This window comes from Electrophorus electricus, chromosome 17 (assembly GCF_041902795.1).
Source record: "Electrophorus electricus isolate QZ-2024a chromosome 17, ASM4190279v1, whole genome shotgun sequence".
In the NCBI taxonomy this organism is placed as follows: Eukaryota; Metazoa; Chordata; class Actinopteri; order Gymnotiformes; family Gymnotidae; genus Electrophorus; species Electrophorus electricus.
Window position 1 is genome coordinate 663,935 of NC_137513.1, and position 13,163 is coordinate 677,097.

General features: G+C 44.3%; 1 protein-coding gene across 3 annotated transcripts; it reads right to left on the reverse strand.

Annotated features, from left to right (window-relative positions):
- Positions 1-59: 59 nt before the first annotated feature.
- LOC113587638 (uncharacterized) lies at positions 60-8,424 on the reverse strand. Of its 3 annotated transcripts, none has more exons than XM_081700084.1 (14): positions 8,238-8,424; positions 5,803-6,129; positions 5,347-5,650; positions 4,342-4,629; positions 4,074-4,224; positions 3,305-3,474; positions 2,817-3,104; positions 2,408-2,704; positions 1,862-2,152; positions 1,593-1,755; positions 1,210-1,370; positions 976-1,051; positions 562-604; positions 60-481 (listed from the first exon to the last, which is right to left on the reverse strand). In XM_081700084.1, the coding sequence occupies exons 2-14, from the start codon at positions 5,863-5,865 to the stop codon at positions 344-346; spliced, it is 2,433 nt and encodes an 810-aa protein (XP_081556210.1). In that variant the 5' UTR covers positions 5,866-6,129; positions 8,238-8,424; the 3' UTR covers positions 60-343. The 3 variants fall into 3 exon arrangements, with proteins under 3 accessions (XP_081556210.1, XP_081556208.1, XP_081556209.1); XM_081700082.1 differs by having other exon boundaries at positions 5,347-5,655; XM_081700083.1 differs by lacking the exon at positions 8,238-8,424 and adding an exon at positions 7,094-8,219 and having other exon boundaries at positions 61-481; positions 5,347-5,655.
- Between the last annotated feature and the right edge of the window lie 4,739 nt (positions 8,425-13,163).

Here is a 13,163-nt window from a genome sequence, read left to right on the forward strand (position 1 = left end):
CTGCTGTGTGCGAGCTTGTGTGATGGGCTCCACTAGTTCATAGATTGGAAACATACAGAACATAATCCTTTATTGCTTTTAACGAGTTAATGCAGATAAAACACATACAGAATAGAACATAGTAACTGTAAAATATAAAATGGTATTGTCCTAAAATGTAATAAACAATGACCAATATTTTTAAAAATTCACATTTGTGCATGTTCATAAAAAATAAAGAAAATGGAAATGTCAGAAATGAAAATGACAAGACCCTTTATGTTTAGCTTGAGCAAAGTTTAACAAGTATAACTTGAAAGACTAAGGCAAAACGTCACACAAGGCGCGGGCCACTTTCGAACGGTCACACGGCGCTTTTCACGTCGATCACTATGGTGTAGCGCACGAGCTCGGCATGCTCTCGCGCTGTCCCTGCTTTCTTGGGCTCGGGCGAACGCGGGTCCTGCATCAGGGCGGCCAGAGACTCGCTCTCTTTCCTGTCCTGTATGAACGACATGTTTCCACTGGTTAAAGATCAGCCTGTTAGGGCAACACGTTATAACCATGACGTCCGGTGAATACCTTGGCCGACGGGTTACTCCTTCCACATCCTTTACTGCACTGGCTGGGGAAAAATAACTTCATCGTTAATAACATAAAACTAAAGGGAATTTTCTGAACACCCCCCCCCCCCCCCACAAAAAAAAAAACAAAAAAACAATACAGATAGATAATGAACGGGATAAGATATGTACAGATAACTGGTCTTTAATACCATGAGCTGAAGAATATGTTTTTCTAAGTGAGAGGTGTGATTGTGGCTAAGGTGGGGAGGCATGCGTTGTCTACACAAACCGCTGCATATCCTGTTTATGAATAGTGTGGCACATTATCGGTCTAGGTGAGCTACCTCACTTCCTGTTTTGCCTAGCTGTGTTTTAGAGTCTAACACAACATTTAGGTACCTGTGCAGGTGTTAAATGTACAAACTCTTACCAGAACACGCACAGTGGAATGATCACAATGAGGAGGACGGCAGTGGCGGAGGAGAAACAGATCACGCTCAGCTTCACTGTGCAGAGAACCACAGAGAGCAGGTGAAACGGGGCACGAGAGCGACGTCACACGCATCTCAGAACAGGCTGGGTCAGAGCACCAAGGTAGTGTTCACAATCACGTGCCATAGTGTCATGCTGTGATTATCCAGCATTAGTACAGTTCAGTACTCACAGATTGAGGTTTCCTGGCTGGTTACATCCACCTGAACGAAGATCGAGGCTTTGTGCTGCTTCCAGGAAGCGTGGCACATGTACATGCCAGCATCGCGCTCTGACACAGGCTTCGCAAAAAACAGCGCCGTGGCAACAGTGTCTGCAGCTGACCCATCAGCTCTGAGGTCAGAGGTGTGCACAGAGTGGAGCATTTAACTACAAGCAGCGATATAGTTCTGTCTGAACAAGTACACTGAAGGCAGGAAGGAACGTGCTGAGTGAGTGCGGAGCAGATGGTTTCCCTGAAGGTCTACACTTCCATGTGTCTCATACCAGACATGTTTCTGGAACATTGCACTGGAATGAATGCATGAACACTTTAGTGACCCTGGCCAAGCGTACCTGAAACATGTAAATTTATATTCTGGTGTGTTTCCATAAACTCTGAAAAGGACCCTCTGTTGTGGGATTGCTGGCTGCAGGGTCACTCTGTGTAGTGCAGGCTGCTGTCCTCGGCTCTCACGCAGGGCTACCGTGTTGTTCAAAACCGCAATGGAGGAAATAACTGCAGAGACAGCAGGTTTTAAAACACGTAAGTCCACTCACACAAGATCAGAAATGTCTCATCTGTTGATGCTGGCTGCATAGGATAAAAATGCGAAGGTGCTCACAGTATTTTGGGACGTGTATGGTTTTCCTCATGTCTTCTCCATAGTCGTTCTGAATCACACACGTCAGGTTTTCGTCCTCATGCTGATGTCGTCGAAACTCATAGGCCGAGGTGGCCAGAACTGTAAAGTTCTCATTGTTGGTGTGAACGCGTGGACGTATGGTGGTGATGTTCTGATCAGAAATGACCCAGGAGATGTTGGGTATGACTGCATCACCTCTGTACTTGCACACAGCAGCCCAGAGTGTGGGGTCTCTCTGTGGACCAACACTCACATGAATCTCAGAGGGACCTAAAAGGATGTGATTAGTGACTTACATAATATCGTATCTCTGTTACATTATAACATCTCTGTTACACCATAACATCTCTGTTACATCATAACATCTCTGTTGTTATTTCAGTAGTTCACTTGTCTTTATGGGCATACTGTAACTGGTATTGATTGAACAGTGAATAGTGTAGTCTACAGACCACTACAAAAACAGACCTTTCAAAATAAGCTCCTCACCAGGGATTTAGTGTGGGGTTAGATATTGAGGTGTACCTATTAAGGGGATATCAATGCTCTTTCCATTGTGTCCCTTCTGTCCGTCCTGGTCCAGCGAACAGGTAACAGTACATCCAGCATAGGAGAGAAGAGAGAGGCGTGTGGAGCTCCAGACCTGTGCTCCTTTTCTCTGCTGTGGTCTGGACGATCTCAGGGCAGAAAGCCCACGCTTACACTGCATGCTCCAGGTGATAGCTGCATCAGGAGTTACGTTGTCTGCACGGCACTCCACCACTGCGTAGGCCACACCGTTCTCCCACACTCTGCTTGAAATCAGCATGACTCTGGCATGTACTGCAAGGAATCAAACACACAGGACCCTGAGCGATACAGCGAAGACGCTCCCTCACAAAGAGCATGATGTGTGCTGATGACCATCACACTAGCGTTTGGTGCTCTCACGTACCACACGGGGGAAAGACAAGTTCGCGCCTCTCTGTATCTGCTAGGTCCGAATGGTCAACCACACACTGGACCGTAAGAACTTGGGGCCAGCAGGCAGGTAACGTTAGGACGCTTCTCACAGAGTGCGATCTGTTAGAGGAAGTGATGTCAGACTTCACCGTGGTGTTCAGGTCTTCTGGAAGGATCCAGGATATGTTTGCAGCTGGAGTCGCATCCAGGGCTAAACACTCAACGTAAATACTATCTGCTTCTTTCCTGAGGTTTACACTTATGTTTGGAGGGAAAGACACTGAAAGAACAAAAAAATACAAGCATATGTATATATAATTCATATATATCTATGCATTCTAAAGCGTTAGAGCAATGGACTGCTAAGGAAATGCAGTGTATAGTGTATAGCTCTTTGACTGTATGTTACAGTATCATGGTACTGAAATGGAATCTGAACCCAAGCTACCACTTTAGAGGAATATAAAGACTTCGTTGTACCTGGTAACAGGATTCTGGGGTTCACTTTAATCTCAAACTGTAAGGAAGCTGTATGTTTGTGGTAGGAGGCTTGGCATTGGTACTGGCCAGCCAGGATTGTGCCGACAGGGCCTGTTATGGAGAGTTCGCTGTCCACCACGGCTATATCTTCTGACAGAGGTTCACCATCCCTGAGAGGGAGGACCAGAACCTACTGAGCAGTCAGTTAATCGCCCAGTACATCATAATTTACTGTAACACATACACCACGAGGAGAAGACCTCAGACATTAGACTTAGACAAGTAGGTCATTAATATGTGTGATGGTCAACACTCACAGGTGAAACTGAACAGCTGCATTGACAGAATGGACCAGAAGCACACAGAGACTGAGGTGTCAAACAGAGAGTGAGGTATCACACAGAGACTGAGGTATCACACAGAGTGAGGTAGTACACAGAGAGTGAGGTAGCACACAAGCTGAGGTAGCACACAGAGTGAGGTATCACAGATACTGAGGTAGTACACAGAGAGTGAGGTATCACAGATACTGAGGTAGTACACAGAGACTGAGGTATCAAACAGAGAGTGAGGTAGCACACAGAGTGAGGTATTACACAGGGATTGAGGTAGCACACAGAGACTGAGGTAGCACACAGAGACTGAGGTATTACACAGGGACTGAGGTAGCACACATAGAGTGAGGTAGCACACAGAGAGTGAGGTAGTACACAGAGAGTGAGGTATTTCACAGGGACTGAGGTAGCACACAGAGACTGAGGTATCTCACTTGCTGCAGCTGATTTCATAACTCGGTACGTTCCCTAGTGTTTCCATGCCGATAATGATGTTTCTGTCCCCTTGTTCTAGTGTCAACACAATGGAAGTGTTTTCACTGTTCATTCCAATGCTGTCTCGCTTCAGCTGTAGAGACCTGAGATCTAGAAGACACAATGAGATGTGGAGTGTAGGCACCATGAGAGAGGCGTGTGTGTGTCTGAAAGTTACACTCTTCTGCACGTATGCTGATCTGTTTAGATGGTGGCTTTGCTACTCACGGTAGGTTGGCAGTGTTATAGTTCTCGTCTGTACAGCAGAAAGAACTGAGTAGCCAAAGACACACGTGATATTTTCCCCTTCAAAGAGATACGGTGGGAACCAGCAGCAGCTCGCCACTGACTGGAGTCCCTGGCCACAGTTCTGAGGAGGCGGAGCATCAGTAGAGCTGGGCAGAGACCACGTGATGTCTGGGTGAGGCCTTCCTCCTGTTGCCCGGCACTCAACCTCCACCAGGTCTTTTCCTTCTTTCTTGGTGAGCCGCATTTCCATGTTTACGGTGGGAAACACTGTATCAGTAAGGATGGAAATGTTGGGAAAAAAAACTATTTTGGGAGATGTGGTAGTAGCCCTGTAGCTCCAGTGTGCAGGCAACACCAGGGAGCTGGTATACTGATCACTATATATGCTGCTCTGGTTAAGAGAGCCCAGGAGATGGTAAAGGATTTTAAAAACAAGAGACTGAAAGATCTTCCAATATATATATGATTACAGACGAAGTAATGTGTGTGAGACTGTCCTGCTGCTCCTTCACCAGAGTGGAGACTCAGTCATGAGTTTGGTTGGTCATGAGGTATTTGGTATTTGTGGGGTGACAGGTGATGTGAATGTTAAAAAATAAACAGGAAACACATGTGATATAGAACTCACAGAGCATGGCAGTGTGTGGTCAGATGCAGACAGCAGAGTGACAGAAACACACACACACACACACACACGCACACACACACACACACACACACACATACACACGCACGCACGCGCACGCACGCACACACACACACACACACACACACACACACACGCACACACACACACACACACACATACACACGCACGCGCACGCACACACACACACACACACACACACACACACACACACACGTGCCTGCCTGGAGAGAGAGAGTGAAGGGAAGAGAAAAAAGAAGCTTGTCTAAGCCAAATACTACAGCGAAGTTAACAGTGAGAAACTGTAGTTTTAGGGTGAAGAGAAGAGAAAAATGTACCAAACGTCTGTAACTGTATGTCCGAGGTTCTGGGCTTGGACCAAGCTGGGTGCTGGACGACACAGGTGACCCTGCTCTCGTTGTTCAGGTGGACGGGGACGCGGAGAAGGCTGGCAACGCTGGTCGTTCCGTCTGGATGTGTGGAGTTGGTGGAGGTGGCAGGGAGCATGTACCCAGCAGGAGCGCCACTGCGCACCCTCCAGCTAATCACACCCGCTGGCTTGCCGTGGGAGGCAGAACAGGAAACACTTTGGTACGGGATCCCATTCACAAGCTCATCATCCACATGGGTACTTATGTCAGGCTGGGCTTCAAAAAGGAAATAAAGATGTGTGACTTATTTTCTACATCAATATATTAAAAAATGAGCCAGAAGAGTGATGGTGGGATGGTAACGCAACACCACCCTCTTTAAAGGCACTGGACGTCTCCTTCTGGCTTTTCTGATGCACTCACCGAGGACTGTAAGGAACAAGCTCTCCTTCCACTCCCAGTCGTCTGAGCTGAAGACACACGCATAGTGTCCCTCCATGTCCAGGCTGTCCAGATGCACCTTCACTGTGAGGTTGGTGATAGAGGCAGGGCTGGAGAAGCTCTCCTTGCTGAATGAAATTCTACCATACTTGAACCCTGCCATCCTTGTTGAACTCTTCGACGAGTCCATTCGATTCCAGGATGAATATTCAATCTCGTTTTTGCCTGTGTACTGGCAGTTCAGGTACACATCCTCACCCAGTACGCCGGTCACATGTGTCTCAATCAGCACGTCACTCCCATCCAGATCTGTTAAAAAGATGGATAAGATCATGCACCCCCGAGAAAGGTCACACACGCCCCTGAGAGAGGTCATACGCCTGTGAGAGAGGTCACATGCTTGTGAGAGAGGTCACGCGAAGGTCTTTGGCAAAGGTCTGCAGGTCTACAGAGAGACCTGTACAGACCAGTACAGACGTGCACAGACCGGTACTGACCTACACAGACTGGTACAGACTGGTACAGACCTGTACAGACCTGTAGAGACACTGCTATGCTATGCAGAGTGTCTGGCTATGCCTTGTCAGAAAACAGAACCTTCATGTCAGTCCATGTTACATATTTGTATTTTATTTAGGTGGATTACAGTTACTCCTTTCATTAAAACATTGCTATGTTGGAGACCAAGGTCTTGCAGTGCTGGTGAGAACTAGAGACAGAAGCCAGAACTGCTGGGTGAGATTTACTGATAAAAAACAAATATCGTTCTTTCGTGTGTAATGCAAACATTCATTCATGATAAGTGTTGCTTGAGTGATCCAATCAAAATTGCATCTTATCACCAAAATCCATATGTTAATTCAAAATGTCAAAATGTGAAAAGAGTCATTAAAAGAGAAATGAAAAGAGGGTGAGAGTGTGTGTGTGTGTGAGAAAGAGACACAGAAGTACAGGTCAGAGTATGTTTCAATATGTCTCTGAATATTTCAAGTAGAGACAAAACTGAGAAGTGTAACCTTGTCAGATGGCGTTGAGGTATATCTATGAGAGCAAAAGTTTAATGAAAGAATCCATTAGTATGTGGTATAACAATTAATAACATGATGTGGTATTACAATTAATAATATGACGTGGTATTACAATTAATAACATGAGATGAGAATTCTGTAGCTTTTGCTCTATGCCTTAGGCCCCACCCCAGAATCACACACACACACACACACACACACACACACACACACACACACACACACACACACTGACATAAACATACCTTTCTCCAGGACAATGAAGGTGAGTGTTAGTGTTAAAGATTCTTAATACATTCTGACAGATTCCTCCTGTAGATAAAAACAACCCTCTCCAGTGTCCTGAACACCCTCTGCTGCCCCTGCTGAGTGTTGGGTTCTTCTGCTTGCTTGTGAGCTGTTGTAGTCAGGAGTTGCTCTCACAAGCTCACAGACTCTTTCATCTTGCAGATTTACCACCCAGACGTACTTTCTGGGTTTACCATTTGAGAAAGCAACCTGCTTCTTTAAATGGTAGAGAATGTGCCTCTTCAAACAGTGATGTTGGAAGTGCAGCAGGACTGTTAGGCCTGATATGACCTGGTTTCCTACTGAGGCATTCACACAGCAAACCACACACACCTGCTCTGGCCTACTGACTATAAGAATTTGCTATGACCATATATGGATATGTGTATTCCTGCAACTACTTAGTGTATTATTACTTAATGTGTTTAGGCACATGCACACATATACAATCACATTCACTCAGATATAATCACATCCACACATATGTAATTAACAATACATCACCACATTATAATTATCACATTACAATAATCTGCTAAACACTCTTGTGCTGTATAACTCCATCTGTGACCTTGCACAAAATGCAAAGATTTTATTGGGGTTTTTTTCCAGTGTGTGACGGGTTTAATACTGAAAATAATGTCATTATTTTAACAGGAATGTCAGAGGGATTCCAGAAAGTTCTGGATGTTTCAAGGGTTCAGTTGTAATCCTTCATTTTTCAAACGTTCACCTTCAAGCATCTCATTATGCAGAGATTTAATTAGGGGAATTACAGAAACCAGTCATGAATGCACTTACAGAAACCAGTGACTGTGCTACGGTGAGACATTCAGGTGTATTAAACTGAGAAAGCACTGGACACAAATCACAGAAAATCCTGCTGAAAAAAAAGTCATAGTACCTTTTGCTGAGAAGTTGCTTTGAAATTTCAGTGGTAAATGTATTTACTGATTTCACTCAATGTAGATCATGTGTCATTCTACATCCATATATTAGCAGGTATATATCCCACTTAGAAATGATTAGAAAATCTTTAAAACATGAGAATCATTTGATATGATAGCTCTTCATGAAAGAAAATACACATGGCACACTTACCTTGAGCCTGTAGGTTCTGAAGGATGTTCATGAGAATTCCTACTATCACAAGTACTGGCAACCCCATGGACTCATTTAATGAGGAGAGACGTGACACACACAGGCTGTACTGGCAAGGGTGTGTTTGAATCTGAGTATGTGAAGGAGAAGGTTTAAGAGGTAGGACTTGGATGTGTGTGTGTGTGTGTAGATGTGTGCGTGTAGGTGTGTGTGTCTGTGTCTGTGTGTGTGTGTGTGTGTGTGTGTGTGTGTGTGTGTGTGTGTGTGTTGTTCCAAACATTATTTATAAGTTCAGCAGCAACAATACACCTCAGCTTCTCAAAAATGTAACACTTTGGTTTTTCAAAATGAGCTTCTTTCTGTTATGATAATGAACGTCTAAGCAAAATGAGGCAAAAACTGTTGAGTCATTACACAGAGAAATAAAGTCTGAGGTTTCCAACGACAACTTGACTCAGTCAATGAATAATAAGAGACGGTTTCAGTCTACGGCAGGAACTTTGTTCTGAGGTTTCTCAGTTTCTTTCTTCAAATATGCAACAGCAGCATGTGCTGTTGAATCAGCAGCGATTTGGTGACTGATTCAGTGAAAAGCATCTTATGCTCCCAGTTACTGTTGCTGAAGGTTAAATCCACCCGTGAAAACATACAATCATTAGAAACACATGAACCAGTTAGAAAGAAACACACAGTATTGTCCAAATTTGAGTCCACCCAAGAAATTATAAACACTTTATCTCATATTTATTTGCATGTAAAAAACACAACAAATAAACACAACAAATAAACAAATAAACATTAATACAACAAGTAATGACACATATACACATTATTATGATAAAAAGTGAGTGTATGTGTGTTTGTATGTGAGTATATATTTATATATTTCCAAACATGTTACTAATACCTTATAAGGCTAAAAAACATTTGTTTAGTTGCCAAACCTCTTCTGAAGGTCTGACATGCAAGAAGAGCATTATTCATCATACCAGTGCAAACACACACACACACACACACACACACACACACACACACACACACACAATCCGCAGTCTGACAGTTGCTGAAGTAAACAGGAAAAGTCAGAGGCAGGTTCTAACCTCAGATTTGTTCCTGCGATGGCACTGCTGAGATCTTCTTTAGACTGGCAGTGTTTATAAGATCTTCATGTAGCTGTCACTGGCCCCACTGATGGGGACATTTTCAATCAGTGTCTTGGATCTAAGTGTGATGTGTTTATCATTCCTGGATGTTCTCTCATCTGAGTGGAGACTGAGGACACAGAACCTTTTGCTCACAGTTTGTAAATCCTGTAGAATGGCCTGCATGTTGTTAAGGTCTTATTCATCAAACACTCACAGCATATACACAAACACACACAGCATATTCATCAAACACACACAGCATATACACAAATACAGCATATACACAAACACACAGCATATACACAAATGCTCACAGCATATACACAAATACTCACAGCATATACACAAACACACAGCATATACACAAACACACATAGCATATACACAAACACACAGCATATACACAAACACACAGCATATACACAAATACACATAGCATATATACAAACACACAGCATATACACAAACACACACAACATATACAAAAACACTCACAGCATATACACATAAACACACAAAAGCTATTTTAACAGTACATGTCACTGTTGGGAAAAGCCTGGAACCTTTATATTAAGGTAACTAGTGACTTTTATTTGCAATAACCAACCAGCTTTGTGTTATAATGTGCTGATCACATGTTAACAGTTAAGATGTATTTGGTAGAGCCTATTGCAATTTATGTGAAATTGTTTGGATTCATGAATGTCCTGTTTCAGACCATGCCACAGGACTTGGGCGAGACTGAGGTCAGGACTCTGACTGGGTCGATCTAACCGAGTCACAAGCCTCACTGCTGATTTACTGTCTTTTGGATTGTCATGCTGACTGCCTCGAGACAGAACACAGGCAAAAGCCCTCTGACACTCTAGAGTTTCTTGGTGTTAGTTTTGGATCCAGACCCCAGCGTATTATCCTACTTCCATCTCATTTACCTCACAAGAAGCTCCCATGCTCCGGGGCAGAATATATACAGTGTGTCACTAAATTGAATTCTGTGTAAGTTTACTAAAACATTCAACATTTGTCTCATCTAAAGAATTGCTCTGAGAGTGATGTAGAGCATCTAGATTAAGTGTTTGATAAGGTCCCAATGAACCCTGTCCTAGTGCAGGGATTTGTCTTGTGATAGACTGATGAACACAGATGTTGCAGGACAGAAGATGCCAGCATCTCCTTGAATGCCATCAAAGGGGTCTCTGCAACTGGTCTGTGACTGGTCTGTGACTGATCTGCAGCAGGTCTGTGACTGATCTGTGGCAAGTCTGTGACTGATCTGCGGCAGGTCTGTGACTGGTCTGTGGTCTCTACAGTGTGCCCCTGTGGGTTTTTGCCTGTTTCTAGGAACAATACGAACTACCTTCCATTATTAAGAGCAGGAATGTCCAACCCAAACCTGAACTGACTGAAACAGCCAGCAACAATGACCTTGAGGTGAGGTCATAGTGGTTAACCTTGAGGTGAGGTCATTGCCTTAGTATTTTTGCATATATTCTTATCTTTAACATTCATTTTTATAGCCATATGTTAAAGATATGGCAATTTAAAATCTTTTTTTTGTTTGTTATATTGTTGTCTATAAATACTATTATGACAATATAATATCTAATCAGATTTTAGGGGGCTTTTATGCAGATCAGATATCAAGGTAGTGTACAAACCATTCTTAATGACTCTAAAAATGATATGCTTTATTACCTAATTAAGCCTTAACAAGACAGCATACAATATTATGTGTTACTACGTGAATATGGACTGTATCTAATAAATTGTGCACATCTGCAGACACTCTCTGACCTTAGCCTGTGACCCTATCCACTGACCCTAGCCCCTGACCCTAGCCCCTAAACCTAGCTTCAGAGCCTATTCTCTGACCATAGTCCCTGACCCATCCTCTAACCATAGCCCCTGACCCTAGCCCCTGATCCTAGCCCCTGACCCTAGCCCCTGACCCTAGCCCCTGACCCATCCTCTGACCATAGCCCATGACCCTAGCCCCTGACCCTAGCCTCTGATCTTATCCGCTGACCCTAGCCCCTGATCCTAGCTTCAGACCCTATTCTTTGACCATAGTCCCTGACCCTAGCCCCTGACCCATCCTCTAACCATAGCCCCTGACCCTAGCCCCTGATCCTAGCCCCTTACCATAGCCCCTGATCCTAAACCCTGACCCTAGCCCCTGACCCATCATCTGACCATAGCTCCTGACCCTAGCCCCTGACCCTAGCCCCTTATCCTAGCCCCTGACCCTAGCCTCTGACCCTAGCCTCTGCCTCACACACTGATGGGATTCTGTTAGTGGAATCTAACATAGCATGTATGTGTTTGGGCAGCAGATGAGGCTGCGTTTACACACAGACTTTAGCAGCTGGCGCAGTGCCCGTCCTGTGGCAGATGGAGTTTTCGTGATAGTCCGAGCCGCCCACAGGGCCAGGATACTCCACACCGTGCCTGGCTGAAGTGTCTGCCATTTCATGCCACAGAGCTTTCTCCTAAACTTCGGCAAACCTGGCCCAGACCATCACACTGAAATCTAACGCAGGATGTCCGTGCGTGCCATGAGCCAGGGTGGTGGATTTTGCAGGAGTGGCTCGTCATGACCGTGCTCACACAGGGCAGGAAGCCACTGCTCCCGCAAGCACACGGTGCATGTGCAAAGAATCACTGCATGCAGTTTGGGTTTGTGTCCTAGTTGAAGGGATGAGCAGGCAATGAACTGTCCCAGTGCAAACAAGTGTGCACACGGTCTTCCTGTAACACACAACAGGCACACGCGGTGTAAACAATGCGAGAAAACCATAAAAATGGATGAGAATTATGTTAATACTTTTATCCTAAACCCTTATGAGTTGGGATGCATGTGTGAGGTATTGTAGTGTGATTTATGTTCAAAGCGAAGATCAAGGGTGTCAGTCATTCAGATCAGGAAATGAGTTAACAGTGTTGCCAATTTAATTCCAAATACTCACAGTTCACTTTCTCTCTCTCTCTCTCTCTCTCTCTCTCTCTCTCTCTCTCTCTCTCTCTCTCTCACACACACACACACACACACACACACACACACACACACACTTAGTCAGCACTCTCCAGTTGCTGGCCATATAGATGCGCATTTCAATGAGAACATTTAGGCTGAGCTGTTTCATTGATTATGGCCATAGTTAAATTAATTCTAGACATCCTTTTCGCGTTTGTTTCTGCTCTTAGATCGGCTTATGCGTAAAAAAATGAAGCCGTAGAAATTTTTTAAAATCCGCTGTGCAACCTTTAGCTCAGAGAGCCATCTAGCGGTAAGAGGTGTTAACGTACATAAGCAGCAGTGATTTTAATGGTGCGAGGAAAGTAGAAAACACGGCGGCAGAACCTGGGGATGGCGCTAAAACCTTGCTTAAAACATGAAGCAGAAACAAAGGCCGACGCTAAGGCTAACTAGACTCAGCCCAGTTTCTGTAAAGTACTCTGGAATATATCCTTGAAAGAAGGCTGGGTGATTATGTAAGACTGCACCACTGTGAGATCTCCGCTACGGCAAGCGTTTAGTCAAAATATTTGCATTATTGATGTAAGTTTAATCAGGCCAAAGCCAACCCCTAAAGGTCAGAAGAGACCTGCTGTGCACGAAGGGCAATATTTATTCTGCCAAGGGATGATGTTTACATATTCATGACTGGAAAAGGATGATGAGGTCATTTCTGTGAGGAATTATGGATGACCTGCAAAATATTGTTCAGTCTGGGTGTTCAGTCACTTCAGGAATAACTACACTGAAAGGGTCACTCCATAT